Source organism: Mixophyes fleayi, chromosome 6 (genome assembly GCF_038048845.1).
Source record: "Mixophyes fleayi isolate aMixFle1 chromosome 6, aMixFle1.hap1, whole genome shotgun sequence".
Taxonomy (NCBI): domain Eukaryota; kingdom Metazoa; phylum Chordata; class Amphibia; order Anura; family Limnodynastidae; genus Mixophyes; species Mixophyes fleayi.
Window position 1 is genome coordinate 190,584,357 of NC_134407.1, and position 20,258 is coordinate 190,604,614.

Sequence of the window (20,258 nt, forward strand, 5' to 3'; positions counted from 1 at the left end):
GAGATGTATGTTCTATATAATTCAGCCAATATAAAGTGGTAGTAAAACATGAAAAGTTGGTAAAGGGAATTTGTAAGTACAACATAAATCCTCAGTGTTTATGTCAAAGGGTTAATACAGTGTTACTAGTAATACAGCTTTCATACTGCCACCCCGGCAATATCCCCGGTTTTTCAAGCCGGGTTTTTGCCGGGGGGTTTGGAGCGTCCCAGCTCAGAAACACCATTCATACTGCACCTCGGACCCGGGAATTTCCCGGGTTGACCCCATTCATACTGCACAAGTCTGTGCTCTGGCAATTTGTGGGAGTCATCACCAGAGCAGTTTTCATTGGCTGAAAAATGGTTATGTCATTGAAAGGTGACTGGTTTTTTGACGCATAAACTTTTTCAGTGAAATAAAAGCAATTTTCTCCAACAAACTCCGATTCTGCTTGAGCTTGATCTGCACTCCACCATCCACCATTTCTCCTAAACTCCTTCTCGAATCTTCCACGGGCTCCCACTGATGACATCATCCTCTAGAGACAGTCAGACAGCCAATCAGCTTGTTTTCTGTGCAACCTGGGTTGAAAAACCCGGGTTGCAACATTCATAGTGCAGGCAACCCGGGTCCAACCCGGGAATTTCCCCTCGATAAATCCCGGGTTGAAGACCCGGGTTTTTAGACCCGGGATTTTTGACTTGCACCATTCATACTGCACCAAGACCTGGGTCGTTTGAGCTCGCCCCGGCAAAAACCCAGGATTTTGGTGCAGTATGAATGGGATATGATAGTGAGTAGTGAATAATTGGTAATTAACCTAATGGAGGTTATACACGTATTTGTGATGAGCGACATCACAAATTACTTATCTTTCATGGGGTTCAATTTTCAAAATGTTGAATGGGCCCTAAATTCCACCAGATTTAACATTATAATCACTTATCAAGACAATTCAGAAGTTCACAAGGAGATCACTACAGAAATGATCCCATTTTATAATTCAATATATTACTGTATCATCTTTTTGAAGCAAGACATCTATAGCCAAGTGGAAATAACATGGCCTTTGCAAACTTAAGTTATGATACCCTGAGCTACAAACATATCCAAATGGATTAGTTACTATATTCTCTTACGTAAGTCTTCTCTTGTCTTAAAACAAAATAAAATATGTTAATATCTTGATTCCAAGTTAGCTAAGCATTCAGGTTGATTGAAACTCTGAATTTTATATCTAAGCACTATTGGTGGCTCATATACTCTAAAAATATCTGTCAGTACATTTTTGCCTTCTATAACCCCTACTTATTTCCTGTGTTCCTTCTAGAGAGATATCTGAACATGGAGGTTAAAAGTTAAAAGTTGCTTATTAAAAAATGGATTTAATTTAGTCATATTGATTTAGAGTCCCAGAATGACAGGGTGTAAGCTTTAAATGAACAAGCTTAGCTATATGTACCAAAGATTTATAGCTCTAACCCAAATACTTTGGCTGTATGCCAAGACAAGGGTGTAATATAATCTACTAATCACAAAGAGTTGTGATAATAACTTGGATGCATGTTTGCATTGCAGCTTGATACATTTTATCCCCTGGAAGTATTGTGGATCTTGGACTAGCCAAGCTAACAAGAGACTCAGCTTTGGGAAGTGATGTTGTTTGTGAGGAGGAATTGCAGGGAATGGGATATTTGTAGATTACCGTCTTATCTTATTTGCTGCATATAAAAACTACATGCACTGGAGGTTATGGATTGCTCACCTTTGTTGTTTGAAGACTGTACAATAGTTAATTGAGTAAACTGTACCTGACAGCTGACTTACCTGACTGGAATATCATTGGACACTGGTGTGCTAGTGTTTAATTACATTGTACCTCCCAATAAACTGTGCTTATTGGCACGAGACTGTGTCTAACTGGTGTACCACACAAATTTGTCAAAAAGGAATTGCTCTTAGAAATATTCTTAGTTCCCATCTGAATTATAACAAGACACTCGGTACAAGCGATTTATTCAACCACATATATATACACTGTAGGGACTATTAAATTAATATAACTATATGATTGATCTACAGTACTGAAGAGGTAGAAGGTTTGAAAAAGAAGACATTTAAGAACACAATCAGCATTGCCTCTACGATCCAGTTAAGAATCAGCCTTTGCTACATTTTCAGTATAAAGAACAGTTCCGGCAAGATCAAGGCAGGTCACAATACTGCTGGGACAACTACAAGTAGATATTATCTTAGCAGGTCTATGGAGTCAGGGGGCACCAGCCACCAACACTTTGTGAGAACGTTTAACATTTCTTATCTTGTCACATGAAAACGTTGCGATCAATGTTCTATTGCCGCTCTTGAAAGGGATGATTGTAAAACTGATGGTAGATTTTTCTCCAGGCTGCAGAGGTGGTAGACTAAAAATAGAAGTAATATATGCATTCGTGAACATAGCATATACATTTTAAATTGACATTATCTTCTCAATTACCATGTTCCCGTGTTCTAAGGAGAATTTTGTATTTCTGTGGTATAATAATACTGTGTGTGTGTGTATGTGTGTATGTATGTGTGTGTATCACAAAAAAGAAGTGCCATTAGTGTCCAGCCACACATCACTGAGATACTTGGAGGGTATCCAAATTACAATAGCATACAGTAGATATAAAACGTCTATACATCATTATTGAAATTGCAGGTTTTTGTCATATAAAACCTAAAAATCAAAATAATTCATATCAGACCTTTTTCTGCCTTTAATTTTCCACCTCTAATTTTTGTTGCAACCATCAAAATTCAAGTGAAAAACAATAGGAAAAAGAAGTGAAATACAAATCCTACAATTTCCTGGTTGCATAACAGTGCACACCCTTTCATAATGGGGCTGAAGCCGTCTTCATAGTTAACCAATCACATTTAAAATCTTATTTAAACGTATTAAAAAGTAATTAGCATACACCTGCCAGCAATGAAAATGCTTGAGATTAAACAAATAAACATCAGCTGTTCCTGTAGGATTTCCTTGAAGTACTCTTGGTTGCATTCTACTGGAATGGGTACGGTACCTAACTACGATAGTGGAAAGGGCAACCCTTAACTTGCCGACATGAACATGTCGGCAGGCTAAATGCCGACACTTCCATTGCGCTGACAAGTTGACAATGTCGATAGTGTGATTGGCTACTTTCAAAATCTCGCCAATCACGTTGCCGACATTAAAAGAGCAGTGGCGTCGGGTCAGGGGTATAGCCAATCACACTATCGACACAACAGATGTGTCGCCATTTAGCCTGCTGACATGTTTGTGTTGGCAGGTTGTGTGCCGATTTCCAATGTCGGGATTATGACAGCCACCGACTAGCCATCGTCCGCATGGATCTTTCAAAAATCTACTGAATCTCGTTGTTGAATTGGTACCAATCAGGAGAGGGGTATACAAAAATGTTTAAAGGCATTATAAGTAGCATGGAACACTGTGAAGACTATTATTACTAAGTGGAGAAAATGTAAGACAACAGGGACATTACCAAGATCGGGACGTCCCTCCAAAATTGATGACAGGACAAAGAGATAATTCATCATGGAGGCTACCAAGGTGCCTATGGCAACAGTATAATATGGAATTTATGTTAGAAACTGATAACTCCCTGAATGTTACAACAATCTCTTGTATTTTGCACATGTCTGAGCTATGGGCTAGGGTAGCAAGATGGAAGCCATTTCTAACAAAAAAAAAAAATCAAGCCCTTCTAAATTTTGCAAATAAATACACTCAATCACCCCAAACCATATGGGAAAGTGTTTTAAGGTCTGATGAGAACAAAGTTGAACTTTTTAGCCTTAAGTCTAAAAGATAGGTTTGGCCCAAAGATAACATTTAGGCACACTATCTGCTGGCCTCTTTCAAAAGATTAAGATGAAGAGGAATATGACCTTCCAACATTATAACAATCCAACGCAACCATCAAAGTCAACCAAGGAATGGCTTCAGAAAGTCTGGGAATGGCCCATTCAGGGCCCAAAACCTGCAGAATGACCTAAAGAGACCTGTGCACATGAGATCCTCTTGCAGTTTGACAAACCTTTAACTTTTTGGAAGGGAAAAGTGGGATAGAATTGCACAGTCCAGGTGTGTGGAGTTGATAGAGATATATTCAAAAACACTCACTGTTATAATAAAAGCAAAAGGTGCTTATACAAAGTATTAGTATAGGGATGTGCACACCTATACAACCAGGTGATTGGGGGGTTTTAATTTTCACTTCTTTAATTCGAAATATTGTCTATTTGGTTTCACATGGATTTTGTTGGTTTAAAAGGTTGACAAAACATCTGACATGATTTATCCTGATTTCAACTTTTTATATTCACTGTAAAATTTGAAGAATAAAAACAGGTAGAGAGTTTTGCTTACTCTTTCTTCAGGAAGTCATCAACAAGGCCACTTCCTTCAATCAACAAAGAGCAGGCGTTCAGCGTGTCAGGTAAAGTGTTGGTGATTGCAATTTCTGCATTGAATGCGGTGTTCATCACAACCTTATCTGGAATCTGTAAAACAGCAAATCCTTAGGGAGACTGTACAAGCAAAAACACTTTAATTAAGCCGATGTTACCTCACAATACATCCTGTATCAGGGCCAGGGTTGTAGGAATGAAGTATAATGAGACCAACATCTGGCAACACCCTTTCCAATTCTGATTCATTTTAATTTTCACTCTTATGGGGAAGAACGTTTGTGAGGTGCGTAAAGCAAGACAGAGATAATGTGAGTACAGCAAGAATAAAACCCTATACTGCTCTGCACATTCCTCACAGAAGAGAAGACATATATCCCAAAGCATAATTCCCTCACTTAATATTTGTTGAGGGAAATTTGTGAAAAGTGGTTTAAGGGATAAAAGTGGTGTTGCCCATTGCAACTATAAGCAGATTATGTCATTATTTGGGAGGGATCATGTCAGAAAGTTAAATAGAAATATCTATTTGGCTGCTATGGACAACACCACCTTTTCCCATAGTACCACTTTCCCTAAATGTCCTACAGGTACATATCTGCCGATAGTTTTGATGTCCAACAGCCATGAGGAGTGTGGCTTGCTGGGAATGGCATGGCTTTATTTGAAGTTGGTGTGGTATGGGCGGTATGATTTAGGAAGACCGGGCTGTGACTAATATATTGCACTCCTAGTGCATGTGTTCTGTATATGCTCTCCTATCACGGCACTCCCAGAAGCTCATGCTATGTGGGCTTTTTAAATTAACACGGTGCTGTGTGCTGTAACCCATTGAAACCAGTTAGAAGTTTGCCTGCATTTTCTAAAGTGTACAAGAAAATGTCAGCATGGAATTGGTTGCTATGTATAACACCACATGTGTGTAGATTGAATCAATTTATTACAGAAGTAAGATGGCATTCCATGGCATAGTTTTACAAATGAAGGCTTCTATGTACTAACATACTGTACACAGAGCTCCAGGGCTCTGGGTTTTTTTTTTCAGGAGAGCGTGGAGCCATTTGTAATATTTAGTTATTACATATAACACAGCTCTCCTCAAAAATGGAGCATCGCTGAGGATTTTGGTGCATAGCGGAGGAGCATAACATGCTGCATGCTTATAATTAATCTCATTACCATGCCTGCAAGCCTTTGTTCTGCCCTGACTCTGCCCACAAGTGGAAATGTACAGCTTTTAAATACATACAACCATTCAAAAATAAGTTTGTACCAATAGGGGGGATTATGGGGTCCAGATAGGGTTAATAAGGAACGTGGGACTGCCGCTCCTTATCTCCCACCAACTGTTGGAGCTCTTACTGAGTGAGCCGTGGTTGCTGTCATAATATTCTATAAGAAGCGATCTGTATTGTTAGGGCTCATATGCACAGGTGCTTTCCCTATGCTTGTGGTACGGGATGGCACATCCACTGTGGTTGAAACTAAAGCAGGATAGGACCTGGAGTAGGGATATGCCTAGCGCAGCAAAGCATTGCCAGAGTAGTGAATACAGCAGTTAAATTTCATCCAATTGACATGATCTTTAATTGATATACCAGAATTAACCCATATAATAGTCACCATGGACCTGATATAGAAATGTACTTAAGTTCACTTTCGGTGTGAAAGAAATGACTGCCCTATTTAGAGTTATATTCACCACAGGGCTGGAGCCTCTAGGAACCACAAGTGCCCAAATTTCCAAGCCAACTGGGGAATATGTAGTTGCACAATCAAAGCAGTCCATTGTGAGACTGAAATATCTACATTTGTGTTTGTGTGTCTACCTGTAAGGTAGAGGAGTTCTATATGTGTACCCTCATGTTTTTCTATTTTTCTGCATCTCTCCTCCTGTGTTTGTATTATCCAGCACCTGTTATATTAAAGTGGACCAACCATCTACACACAATGGAGAAAGAAATTTTGTAGGTTGAATCATCATGTGAAAGTAGCCTAACAATTCTGTTAGATCTACCATTACTGAGGCCTGAGACACAAAGTGATTTCACTAATTACCAGTGAACTGATAAACTGAATATTGGTTAATCATACCTGCTAACATTCCTTTTTTTAAAAAAATCAGAAGAAATTAAGCCACACATTGATCCACTTAAACTATGCCCACATTTTCTCAAACTACACTCATTGGACAATGAAGAGACATTTTTCTTGATAGCACACGCCCAGTTGTTATTAAATTAATAAGCCAAATATTGGTTCAGGCATACATGCCAACATCCCTGATTGGAAAACCTGAACAAATTAGGTCATGTCCCATATCATGTCAGGAATGCCCATATCTGCTCAAAACATACAATTTTAGAGGTTGTTATAGCCATTGCACACTTTGACGTCTAAAATTCAGGATTGTTCCATGAAAACCTGACCTAACGGCAAATATCGTACAACTCTTAAAATGGCTGCCACCACTGTGTGCTTATTATAACTACACTAAAACACAGATTTAAATAATTTACATATTTTTATTCCAATTTCTAACAATTATGCTTCACTGGTGAATGATAAAATCAATATTACAGTTATAAATATAAACGTGACACATACCTCCCAACTGTCCTGATTTTGGTGGAACAGTCCCAACCGAAAAAAAAGGGTCAGTGCTGACAAGGAAGTGGGCAGAGTGTCACCCAAAATTGGGAGTTTCTGGGTGGTTTGGGTGGGGTTTAGATGGGTTGGGGATTATTTTAGCCCGAATTTGCATAACTAAATGTCGGAGAGTATGGGGATAGTATAAACTGGTTGAATCAGTGGTCAAAGTGGAACTTTAGAAGTGACAGTCTGGCAAATCTAATGGCAATGTAAGTGAATGGAATTTGTTAATTCTACAATTAAAGCAGTAAGAGAAGTGGCGGTATAGCATACCGCTGTCTACACCCCCACTTCCAAAACTGGGCTGAACTGTAAGTAAGAAATCTGTATGTCCTAAAAATATATGGGATTGTTTCATTGGATAGTCTTATTATTACATAACTCTGATTTACGGATGTATTTTCACATGTATTACCTTGATGTCCATTGGAGGCTTTTCCAAGTTGATATCCTTTTCAACTAAAATACGTTCTTCTGTCCCATTAACCTCACACAAAGCTGTCATACGAATGATATTGTCTTCACTCACATATTTACCATACTGAGCATATGTCAAAGGGATGGATATGTGTTTTTCTAAAGTAGAAAGAATGAGGGTAAGGTAAATCATGGAACTGGTCACAAATCCTTCATACGTGTTACATCTGTCCTTAAATGTAGCATTTTACCCTACACTAAAATACTCTGTAGAAATGTTGTCCAATGCACCCAAAACCTGGCTTTCTAAGGACTTGATTTGTTAAGGCACGCAAAACGAACATATATTGTGCGTTCTTTTAAACAGACACGCTATTCTGGCATACGTACGTCTGTATTCATATAGAACCGAATCTGAAAAAATGTCTCTTGTTGAAAACGGGTGTAGGTATGCGCTGCTTTGATGACACAATACACTACAGGATACGTACAATACATATGTGTAATATAAAGTTGCAGCAGAATGCACAGAAAGAAAAAAATATTCGATTATTGTCACCTGTTAATTACATAGCAATTAATGAACAAAAGAAAATTCTAATTTCCCATTAAATACATGTATCATGATGTTACTAATGTTTACTGCACATAAAGTTTCAATTGTAAAACACATTGCCACGTTGTGTCCCGGAATGACCGCGAGATACTACATGGCAATTGTTTTGTTGTGATATATGCGCTCACCATTGCTCACGCCCGATAGAGACGCTAACAAAAGTGAGCGTTACTTTTTGCCGTATAAACAGTAAAAATGTGCAGCTACAATGTGTCTCAGTACATCACAGCTAATTGAATCTGCCCCTTTGAATAAAGCATTCATACAATTTTCACAATATTGCTGAAGTGTATGTAATTTTTTTAAGCAATTGAAACATAGTCCTCTCTGACTAACCTAAAGTTGTTTTACCAGTGTTAAAATGATGGTTCTCTTAGTTATGATTACGGTGGCAGCATAAAATATGGCATTTATATGTAATATAAGTAATTCATGGGTTTTGTGAAGTCTCTCCCTATGAGGGTTGATGCACTATTAATACATACATTTTGCATCTAATTACAATGTCAGTAAATGACTCCTACTATCCTATCAATGACCTTAATGCCAAGGTTTAGTAACCCAGAGCAGCCATTCCACACTTACCTTGGATGGATGGATGTATATATGCATACCTCCCTGGACAGTCCCTATTTGAGAGCAGTCTTGAATGGGTGTAGTGAATGGTATTTGGAGGGGAGGGGAGTATGGGGCACCCAAGCCCTTCAAAAGTGATTGGCATGCCCCAGGGCATGTGGTCACGCCACCATCATGACATGGCGATGCACCCATCGTGACGTGGTCATGCCTCGTCCGCTGTTGGATAGACATATACTGGGCGGTATGATGTGTGGTTTATTTATATAGCATCATTTGTGTACCCAGCACTTTATAAAGTGACAAATTACAGACAAGGGGAAATTGCAGATTATAAGGAACATTCAGGAAGCAGTAAGACAAGGAAATGGAAATTACCTGCTCCTTAGGGATTACATCTGTATTGGTATATTGGAAAAATAAAACGTGGTTCCAAAAAAAGTTCAACTAATGAAAACAAACTCCCACCTCTGTTAATAAAATGTTTCCATTATAACTCTGTTATGTGAGAGATTCTCTTTTCATACCTTGATTGGAAACCAAGGGAAGAGTCTTTGCGTCTGCCCAGATCTCATGTTTGTGCCTCCCGGTGTACAGAATGCTTGATGAGGTCGCATTCACAATCACTGTAATGTTGTAAGTTGTCAGGTTTTTCAAGCTCAATATCACATTTAGTTCCTGGCCGAGAGTGGCGATCTGTGTCATGGTAAATCTTCCGGACAGGATACCTCCCTGTTTTGGATTTTCTTCACCTCTTTTTCTGAAATGGAGCAATTTTTTCTCAAGTTCCACAAGGGGACTTTCTAACAATTTGTTGATGGCCTTGTCAAATAATTCTCTTTCTTGCAAAGAACCTGGTAGACAAAATGATTGTCAAGATACTATATAATTTGTCACAGGCAAGAGCCACAAAAAAAAGTGCATTAATATGAATACATTGACAGGTATTAACCCCCAAGAACTCCCGAATGATATTTTTTTTAAAAAGAACATGTCTAACAGTGTGTGTATTTGCTATGCTATACTGTTTCCCTGTGTATATCATGCCACCACACTGACACGCACATACAACATTGGTATTGTTACATCCCCACCGGTTTGGCGACTGGATAGACCTGGAGCACAACTTGTAGAATTAAGATACTTTAAGGGCATGTAAACACAAACAGTGAAAACAACGCTAAGGTATAAACAAAACCTTGGTCAAAGCGCATTTGACAATAATAGGTACTTATGAGTACTTTCATAGGTACTTAATGAGTTCTCAAAGAACTCCATTGAATTTGACTAAACTTTTACTCTTGTGTATGCTGCTGATAAGTTAGAAAATGATGTGAGGCAAAGCAAAGTGAGGCAAATGTTTCTCAGGATGCGTTTGTACAGATCCGTCTGCTTACATTATTAAATTGGATTATAAATGTCAAACCACAGTAATAAGCTTTGAGAACATACATTATACACACATATTAAACACTTTAAAATCATGCTTCTGTGTACAGGGCTAAGCACTGATATTAAAGCATAGATGCCTTACCTCCCAGGAATGTCTCCCGAATTTCTGGGAGAGCAGAACAACCTCCTGGTTTTCAGCCACTTGTTAAATTAAGTGGAGGGGGCCGGGGCTTATGATGCAATTTCCTCACCATCGTGACCCCTTCCCCTGCTGTAATAGGCCAGAACATGAAATGACAACTTGGGGGCGCGACCAAATTAAGCGATTTGGCTAGCCCCCCCCTCCACATTCACCTCACCCCTGATCTCCCGGAGGCAATCTTGCCAAAGTTGCCAAGTATGTATTACAAATAATAAAATACAGTGGAAATGGGACCAGTTTTACAAACAATGCCAACTTTCAGAGTAAGAGAGAATATAGGGGGCCAATTTATCAAGGAACGAAAAGCCCTATTAGCGGTAATAGGACATTTTTTCACCAAATACAACAAAAGGTTTCAAAGTACTACTGCAATACTTGTTCTAATAACAATTACATATGGAAATCATTAAATCATTATTTAAATAAAGCATTTTTTAAGTTATGTAGTTTTTTAAGTAGTTTAAAAAATATATATTTTTAGTGTATTTTTTAACATGTATTTATGACTGGAACTGTAAGCTCAACTCTGGGCTTTCCGTTCCATTGCGCAAGACAGCTAGTTGGGTAACCAAAGCAGAAAGTTAACTATGTCCAATGACCTAGAGGACTCGGCCCGATGTTGAGTAGGCTTTTAGAAAATGAAAGGATTGGGACTTTTTTTATCTTTATTTCAATGTTATACAAGTAAGCCTGGCGGAGTGGCTTCTATCAAGCCGGGCACAATATACATCACCAAGCAGTCCACATAGCCAAATTGCAATGTAAAAACGGATGTTTCACATCTGGTTTTCTCTTACGTCCACTTTGGGGTTTGGGTTTGGCCTGAGCCACATGAGGTTTAGGAGTTTGCAAGTCTGATGTGTGGTAGTTTGCAGACTGCATTCTAAACTGCTGCTTAGTGATGTTGTCTGTTACAATGATGCTAGTTAGGTGGGAAAATAAAGACTTTGAAAAAGTGACTTTATGTATTATCAGTATGATTGGTCACTTAGTTGTATATTCTGAATATTGAGGAGACTGCAGAGATTTCACCACTGATAAATACTGCTAAAATTGAACTCAGAAGAAACCAATGTTTTAATATATTTCTTTTTAAAGGTATCCTACCTACCAAATAATATGTTTTACTTTTATTGTATTTCAGTTTCTGTGATTTTGCATTGTTATCTTTGGATTCAGAATTGGGATATCATTTTCACAGTTAAGCATTATTATTGATTTTTTGATGATATCATGTATTGTACACTGAATGTGATTTATGTTCTGTATTATTTGTTTACCATTTTTCCCATTCAAGACACTTTGGGCCTGATTCATTAAGGAAAGTTAAGCTAAAATTTATCAAGTTTTCTTGCGCAAGTATTCTGGACAAAACCATGTTGCAATGCAAAGGGTGCAAATTAGTTTATTATTTTGCAGATAAGGAAAATACTGTCTGTTTTTTCATGTAGCACAAAAATACTTGATAGCTTATTTGTACACTGAAATTTAAAGTTGATCTAGGACATGCCCTACCCCAAATATAAATCTGCGTTCACATTTTAAATTTACCTCCCCCTCCAATGCAACATGGTTTTGCTTTACTTACTTACTTTGCTTAACTTTCCTTAATGAATCAGGCCCTTTTAGTATGTATATGTTTGATACCTAACTATAAAATAAAGATGATATAATGCTGCACACTATATTGTGTAAATCCCCTCCCATAATTTCTATTGGAGGATTTTTAATTTGCATCTTATTCAATTACAACAATAAAATAGCTGTCCTTACCTTCTGGGTATTTGTAATTGGATGTGACATCTACTCGCTCATCAGTTCCCACGGCTTTTGTGCTAATATATTTGCCAATGTATTTAGTGTCATTAGAAATTCTTTTCTTTGTCTCATCCCTGTAGTAGATCCAGTGTGAAAGGTCAGCATTCACAGACGCAAACATGAAGCCTACATCGTGCTTAAGGTCCACATCACCTTCCTTAATAGCCACAAGTGGTGCGGGACCACAGCGATATATTCCTAAGGTCAAATGAAATGATTAGTGACATTAAAAACTATGCATGACAGATGAAAACTACCTCAATCATCAAAGTGAAGCAAACTGGGGGTCATTTATAAAGGCAATGTGCAGCAACCAATTCAAATCTAACAATTGTCTAGTGAAGTTTAAGGAATGAAATCTAAAGACTGATTAGTTGTTATAGGTAACTTCACCTCTGTTCTGTGCACAAACTGTCAAAAATGTCCCAGACTGGCTTTAAAATGTTAGCAAAAAGAGAGGGTTAGGTGATTCAAGTAAGTCCTGTTTGTCAAAAAATATACATACATAAGCCATACCCCCAACTGTCCCTATCTCAGCGGGACAGTCCCAACTTCAGCAGGACAGTCCCAATTTCAGGAAGACAGTTCCAAACTCAGAAGGACCCTCCCAATTTCAGCGGGACAGTCCAAATTTCAGCAGACAGTCCCAATCTGAGCGGGACAGTCCCAATCTGAGCAGGACAGTCCCGATTTCATCAGGACAGTCCAGATTTGTGGTCCTCAAATTGGTCGGAGCTTGCACTGAAGTAAGCAGAACTTTGCCAAAAGGGGGTGTAATTGTTTGGAAAGTGGGCATGTTTTTACAATTCTGAGCAGGGTTTATTTTGCCTTGTTTATGCCTTTACAAATGTTCGGAGGTATGCACAAATGCTAAAAACTCAGGCACCAAACAAAGCAGCTGGATACACAAAGCAGTTAAAAAACGAACACCTTTGAACAAGATTTTGAATGTGCTTGGGTTACTTTGAACACCAATACAAAACCATTATAAGAGGGCATGCACACTTAAGCAACTTAAGCAACCAGGGTGTTGTTCTAGGATTTTAATTTTCCTAAAAATTGTCTATTTGTTTTCACTTAATTTTTGCTGTATGCAAGGTAACATTAAAGAGAGAAAATGGTCTAACATTATTTATCTTGATTTCAGCCTTTACATCGCAAACACCTGCAGTTTCATTGTGTGTGTAGACTTTTTGGGTCTGATTCATTAAGCAAAGTAAAGCAAAAAAAATGAGTATCTTTGAACCTTGGCAAAACCATGTTGCATTGGAGGGGGAGGTAAATTTAAAATGTCAGGACAGATTTATAGTTGGGGTAGAGCATGTCCTAGATCAACTTTTTAATGTCAGTGTAAAAATAAAGCTATCAAGTATTTCTGTCCTATATGAAAAAACAACCAGTGTTTTCCTTATGTGCAAAATAATGAACTCATTTGCATGTCTTGCATTATAACATGGTTTCGTCCAGGGGAAAACTTACTCATTTTGGTTTGCCTTACTTTCCTAAATAAATCAGGCCCTTTATGTCCACTGTATATATTAAGGACATATTTGACTAGTGAAGTTGTCCGCATTTTAATTGAAACATATTATCACAAAAGTATAACAGTTTTAAATTCTTAAAAGGACAAATTATTATGCTTGTTTAAACAGGGCCCCAAGAATATTTTATTCAAAAGTTATTCAGTGTTCAAAGGGACACACTTCCAAAGTTCTGAAATTCTCAATGTACATCGTATAATTGACCTCACCATGTAAAAATTTGCCTTTCACTGGCTATTTCTGAAACATGGAAAATTTGGCTAAAAGGCCTTTTCCAGAAAGTGAAGCAAAATCTAAAGTTCACAGGAAATAAAATAATTAATCTATTGAGTTAAAGCATGCCCTATTGAATGCAAGAGTTTACATCTGGTCTGAAGTGTCATCATTTCCTATGTATCTTTTTGAAAAATTTAAGTTTTAAACTACTATAAAAAATATATATAATATATATATATTTTGCATTCAATGTATTTTGCTGTTGAAAATAGACCAAAACTTAATTTTGTTTAGGAAAGCTTTGAAAAAAAACTTCAAAGTTTTATAAAGATGTCACTGTAATAAAAATGTTACCATAAGTAAGAAATGACAGAGCCCTTTCATAATCATAAACACAATAATGCAGAGGAAAAGGCAATCTGTGCATAATACAATAAGATTAAAAACAACAAATGGCCAGAAACCTATACACAAGCGTAGAGATCAATAGTTATCTCATACCATCACTTCTCTCCAATGGTGTTGAATCCATCACCTGCCAGCCATTATAAGACGCACCTAGATCCTTACGGGCGAACCAGGCCTCATTCCAAACATGGAAATTCCTGTAAAATTACAGGTACAGAACATTATAATATATTTTCACCCCACTCCACGTATCTTCCACTTACATGTTGTACCTTAAACCACTTATGTGTCTCATATTCTTCCATAGGCCAGGTTCACAATAGCAGGCCTGTTTATTAAAAACAGCTATTAGGGATGCATCTTATTACATCCTATTGCCATAATTTATTAATATAATATCACTGCGGAAGTTGAGCTGTACTCAGCTGCCCAGCAATACTGCCTGGGAGCGATAAGGCTTTACTTACAGCTTTGGTGGTCATGGCAATGAATCTGAAAACCTAGACTTGGGCTTTCAGTTCCATTTGTTAGAAAAAAAAAATCAAAAATGTTTGAAAGTATAAAAAAAAAATTATTATTTCCAATAATTCACATGTCAAAAGAATGCTTTGCTGAAATAATAAACCGTTTTTTCATAGAATGTCTCTTTCTGTCGACATTCTTAGATGGCAATAGCAGAAGTAGGATTGTGCTGGTAGTTTTAACTCTGCCATCCATGTTAAATCGGCTTCCCCATGCCTTGCATGTAGAAGCTTTCACTAGAGAGTCACGGTGAATCTTTCCTCCAGTGAGGTCAACCGCCAGTGATTGCCCTGCTATCGCTGGTGGTGATTGTTTGAAAGTCAAAGAGAAGCCCTATCTGTGGAAAAATACCAGTTTTCGCTGAAGACCGGGCTTTTCTCTGTTTCATAAATGGGAATGTAAGTAATGTTTTTAAAAAATAATATCAACCTTTAATACAGTCGTTTTATTTTCTGCTATAGTTTTGCTCAAAATGCTGCTTATTCCACATTTGTATCCTCCAAGTCCCAGAGCTCTAGGGAAACACAGACCTTTTTTATTTAACTTCAGTGTTGAAACTATGACATAACCAAGAGGAAAATTGAGTATGAGGGTTGTTACATACATTAAAATGCTTGACTTGAAAGTCTTGCTGGGTGTTCTTAGGCAAGAAAAATGTATGTTGCTCCTTTGTCTACATGTAAGCACCATTTAGGAAACATAGTAATTTGCCCTGGTTACCGATGTGTTTAATCCAGTACATTCAAATGTAAATATGCTTTTATGTGTGTTTTGATGCATTATTAAGCACTTTTTATGTATTTTTTATACAAATTTTAATTTTATTTATATGATCCAATTTTACATGCCAGATTAACCCATAAGATTGTAAAATACATTTGGTGTGAATGGCACGATTGACGTGTATTGCACTTTCCATGCGATAACTAACACATGAAAAGCGCTTTTACACCAGATTAGTATTAATAAAACTTATATACATCGATACAAATGAAAATGGCATCAAAAAAGTAAGCTTTAGACACCCTTGGAATGTGGTTTGGATGCACTAAGCAGAATCTCCCAGTGCTTCATTTGTAGATAAAAAAAGAAGTGGAACTCGAAAATGTATGACTTTGGGATCAAATGAACGGAGTCTTTGTGCATTCCAGAACACATTAAGCTCTGAGGACTCCAAAGAGATGCATTGAATAAATTGTGGTAATGCATCGTGAATAATGTTTCATTTTCAATTCTTCAAAGTACTGTAAGTTAGTGTAGTAATGTAATTTATTTTTATTCCGCTTTTCATGCTTTTGAAAGAATTTAGGGTGGTAGATTTATCAAACGTCCTAAAAAGGAAAAGTGGATGAGTTGTCCAGAACAATCAATCAGATTCTAGCTATCTATGAATGTACTAGGTAAATGACAGCTAGAGTCTTATTGGTTGCTATGAGCAACACCTCCACTTTTTAGAAGGTTGATAAATCAGCTCCTAGATGTAAGTTCATATTATCCTTTCTGTGTACAATTCTTTTCCTGTCATGTGAAGGAATGTCTTCAAAAATTTAGATTTGCATTCAGCCTTAAGGGTCATTTAGGAAACTCAAAATTGCAGGCCCTGTCGCCCTTTTTAATTTGATCCAATGGGCCACAAGGTGCACCCCCATCTAAAAGGGGTACGCGCCCGTTTTTGCTGGAAGAGGAGGAAAACAATTGGATTCATGGATTCATGGATTCCCATCTCCTGCAGATTGCCCAGGTACAGCTCTGGCTATATGAATAGTTAACTGACAGATATTGGGGAAATTGCCATAGTAGTCAGTCCTTTGAGGAAAAAAATTGTTTAAATTAGAACCACTGTAAAATAAACTTCATATTAATTGTTCATGACTTAATCTCACTCAACAGCTCAATAAAAAAATCACAAATATTTGCATTTACCACACCATATCCTGCTGGGATTCACTGCTGGTTCCACGATTGTCATAATACATATCAATAAACAGATTCCCATTCTTGTCATGGGCTGAGTTGAAGTTGGTGATTACCCGTGTTGGAATTCCCAAGCATCTAAGAACTGCAATAATAAAGATATTATTGGTCTGTGTTCTCTGAAAAAGAGCAAACCGGCAGAAAACAAAAAAGGTATATACACATTTCCTAAAGTACATAGCAACAGTTGTCTCACGTAAAGCCACCAGAAGGCTTTGCCCTGGCCACAGGCATTTTTAAGATTTCATTGCAGCTTCAGAAAAAATGGATGTGTGGCCATACTTAAGCTCTGCAAAACCCAGGCATCAAAGAGCCATTGGTGAGGATGCTGCCTTTGTCGCCTCAAGTAAAAGTCAACAGCTGGCTGTTAGAGTTCACAGTACGGTGGATTCAAGCGTTGCTGGTGACAGTATAAGCTGTTTGGAAGAACCTAATCCAGCTGGTGAATGATTCCTCTATGTGGTGCTAGCTGGAGTGAGTAATGTTGGGGATCATTCTGCTAGTCCAGGGTTTCCCAAACCCAGTCCTCAGGGCTCCCCAACAGTGCAGGTTTTCCATATCTCCTTGCTGGATCACAGGTGTATTCATTACTGACTGACACAGTGTAACAGATCCACAGGTGGTACTATTCATGTCACATGTGATCCGGAAAACCTGCACTATTGGGGAGCCTTGAGGACTGGGTTTGGGAAACCCTGTGCTAGTCTGTTGTATGCAGTTATTTATACTAGTCAAATGGAGACTTGTTTCTTGTTCTAGTGCATGCTATACTATACTGATCAAGTGGGGTCTGTTTATATGTCAAATGGTGTATTGTAATTTACTGGGCAAATAAGGATCTGCTTATTGGTGAAAGTTGCTGCACTGTGTACTAGTGAAATGGAGGCCTGTTTACCAATCAAGGGGTAATGTATTGAGTACTGGACAAATGGAGGTATGTTTAATGGTCAACTGAGCGCTCTATAGTATACAAGTGAGATAGAGCTTAACAACGGCAACCACTGTTGATTGCATAACAAGGTTCTCATGGGCTGTAGAACATGCATATTGGGGTTGTTTTCGGAAAAGAGGCTATAGAATAATAAAAATGGTGTGCCTTAGAGTTAGGCAGCGTGAGTGCTACATTTTGTATTATTATTTTTTATTTATATACCTCCAACATCTTCACTGTAGCACTGTAAAAAAGTAAGATGTACATAAAGCAATATTTGTTAATTAAAATCTGTAAAATATAATTGGGCAGCACAGAATCTGCCCAAGCTGGATGATGCTTACCTGTGCAGAGTAAACCACCGTACACCCAGCATTGCCCATATTTCACAGGCTCGTATCTGTTGTGGTACCAGTTTTTTAGGATAAGGGGACTTCCATTCCAGCTGGTGGGGGCATTGCCATCATCATAGAATCCGCTCCAGTTCTCCACAAGCACGCCACTTTCATCTTTACTATTTAACTTGCAAATACAGTATGTAAGAAACACAGACAAAACAACTTCAAATACAATCTCTAGCAAATTATAGCAAGAATCATGGCCCACAATGAGAATACGTAGAGGGCAATTCCAGTTATTTTAGAAACAACTGGAATAAGAGTTCCTAATGCTTTTAAAACGACAAATGTGTTTACACAAACAAAGCTATTGTTCTGAACTGAGATGGGGCTTAGATTGTCATAGAATCAATACAGAATTATACTAAGTATTTCTGAACTGCTGGACAACCGCGGGTGACTGAATATTTGTATTACTGTAGATTACACAGAAACTGGTCACAGTGTGCCAGCTTGTTAGTACACGACTTCCATGGCACAATCTTAAGAAAGAAAGTGATGGTGCTGTATCAGTCACAGAGGGGAGCATATTGTGGCACACAAAACTGAGTTGTCAGAAAGTAGCGCAAATGGTAAAGCAAAATATTATGTGGCTATTGTAAACTGCTTAGGAGTTAATTGAATGTGATACTAGTATGATAATGAACATGTAGCAAATATTCATTGTTTAAAAAAAAATATAAGATATCACATAATATAGTGTGCTGTCACTTATCCTAACATATAGAATTCCTGAAGTACCACAGTACATTCATCAATACACAGTGTATTCATCAATACACTGCGGTAGTTCAGGTACCATATTATTAGCCCTTGCAAGTAAAAAAGTATCTGAACACCGGTCTGGCCTGATGACACCCAAGGCCTGGCTGGGTTGGGGACAGGGGGGAAACTGCCCAAAAAAAGGCCCAAGACATGATATTAGTAACGGTACAGAATCCCTATCAGCTATGGTAAGTTAATATATTTAAACAAATGTTAGTTAGAACTCACCGTGGCAATAAGAACCCTGCACACATAGAGTGGGTCATTCCTGTGGGCGACATCTGTGCCTGGGTCTTTTTGGTAATTAATGCTTCGATCCATAATAGCAAAGCAGATCTCAAGAATACTTCTTTCAAACTACAGTCATGTGATTACAAACCAGAAAACAGACTTATGAAAAATTTCAAATTGAAACTTTTTAATTGTATAATTAGTTAAACTTATTGATATATTTTGAACATTTTAATCCATAGCTCTGTTATTTTTGTAAAGTTTTAACAATATTTAGTGAAACAATAATGGTGAATTCTCATGCGGATAATCTTCCACAAATGTAAAGGCTCTGTCTTTATTAACATTTGAAATACACGATGAACATCTTTCCAATATAATACTTCATCTACTTTATCTATTTTCTTTTTAAATGTACCAATATTTTGATTCATGTTTAAGCATGCACTGTTTATGTCCTCCAAATTCTACTGTTTCCACCTCCGAAATAAATTGAAGATCCGGCCCTTGCTTACCATGGAAACTAGTAAAACTCTTGTTCACTCTATTATAATCTCTCACCTTGATTGCTATAACCTCCTCCTCTTTGCCCTAACCAACGTCTTCCCTGCCGCTCTTCAGTCTACCTCTCCTATCCATGTGTGCCTGTCACTCCCCATGACCTACAGAATTAAATTAATCTCCTCATCCTCACCTACAAAGGCAGCAGCCTATTCTCATCCCCACCTACATCTCCAACCTCATCTGTACCCACACTCCTTTCTGCTGCCCCCACTCTGCCAATGACCGCTACCTCACTACTACACGGATTACCTTTTCCTACTCCTGCCTCCAGGTCTTCGCCGAGGATTCTCCTCATCTGTGGATCGACCTACCATGCCTAATCTGATTAGCCTCTTCTCTCCAATGTTTCAAGCAAGCCCTTAAAACTAATTTCTTTGTTAAAGCTTATCAGCCCCCTTCTTAACACAGCAGATCCATCTCTCCTACTATTGCATCATCCTCTGTATCTTTAGGCATGCTTTCATAACCATAGTCACCTACTCTCCCGAAACTCTTGGCAGAGCAGTGCAGTCTCTGGCATCCTGCAACCCACCCACTTCCCTTGTGAAGTGAGTGGGGATGGGGCTTGAAGACACAACTTAAAGCAAATCCC

General features: G+C 38.0%; 1 protein-coding gene across 1 annotated transcript in view; it reads right to left on the reverse strand.

The window, feature by feature from the left end:
* Positions 1–1,984: 1,984 nt before the first annotated feature.
* LOC142094981 (protein-glutamine gamma-glutamyltransferase E-like) overlaps positions 1,985–20,258 on the reverse strand; it is a 35,041-nt gene continuing 16,767 nt past the window's right edge. Inside the window, exons 5-13 of the mRNA XM_075177669.1 lie at positions 19,100–19,228; positions 18,053–18,230; positions 16,727–16,862; positions 14,375–14,478; positions 12,072–12,314; positions 9,232–9,558; positions 7,511–7,671; positions 4,403–4,536; positions 1,985–2,405 (exon numbers count right to left, since the gene is read on the reverse strand). Of these exons, the coding sequence (XP_075033770.1) occupies positions 2,252–2,405; positions 4,403–4,536; positions 7,511–7,671; positions 9,232–9,558; positions 12,072–12,314; positions 14,375–14,478; positions 16,727–16,862; positions 18,053–18,230; positions 19,100–19,228 (1,566 nt within the window). The 3' untranslated portion in view covers positions 1,985–2,251. The remainder of the gene's footprint in view (positions 2,406–4,402; positions 4,537–7,510; positions 7,672–9,231; positions 9,559–12,071; positions 12,315–14,374; positions 14,479–16,726; positions 16,863–18,052; positions 18,231–19,099; positions 19,229–20,258) is intronic.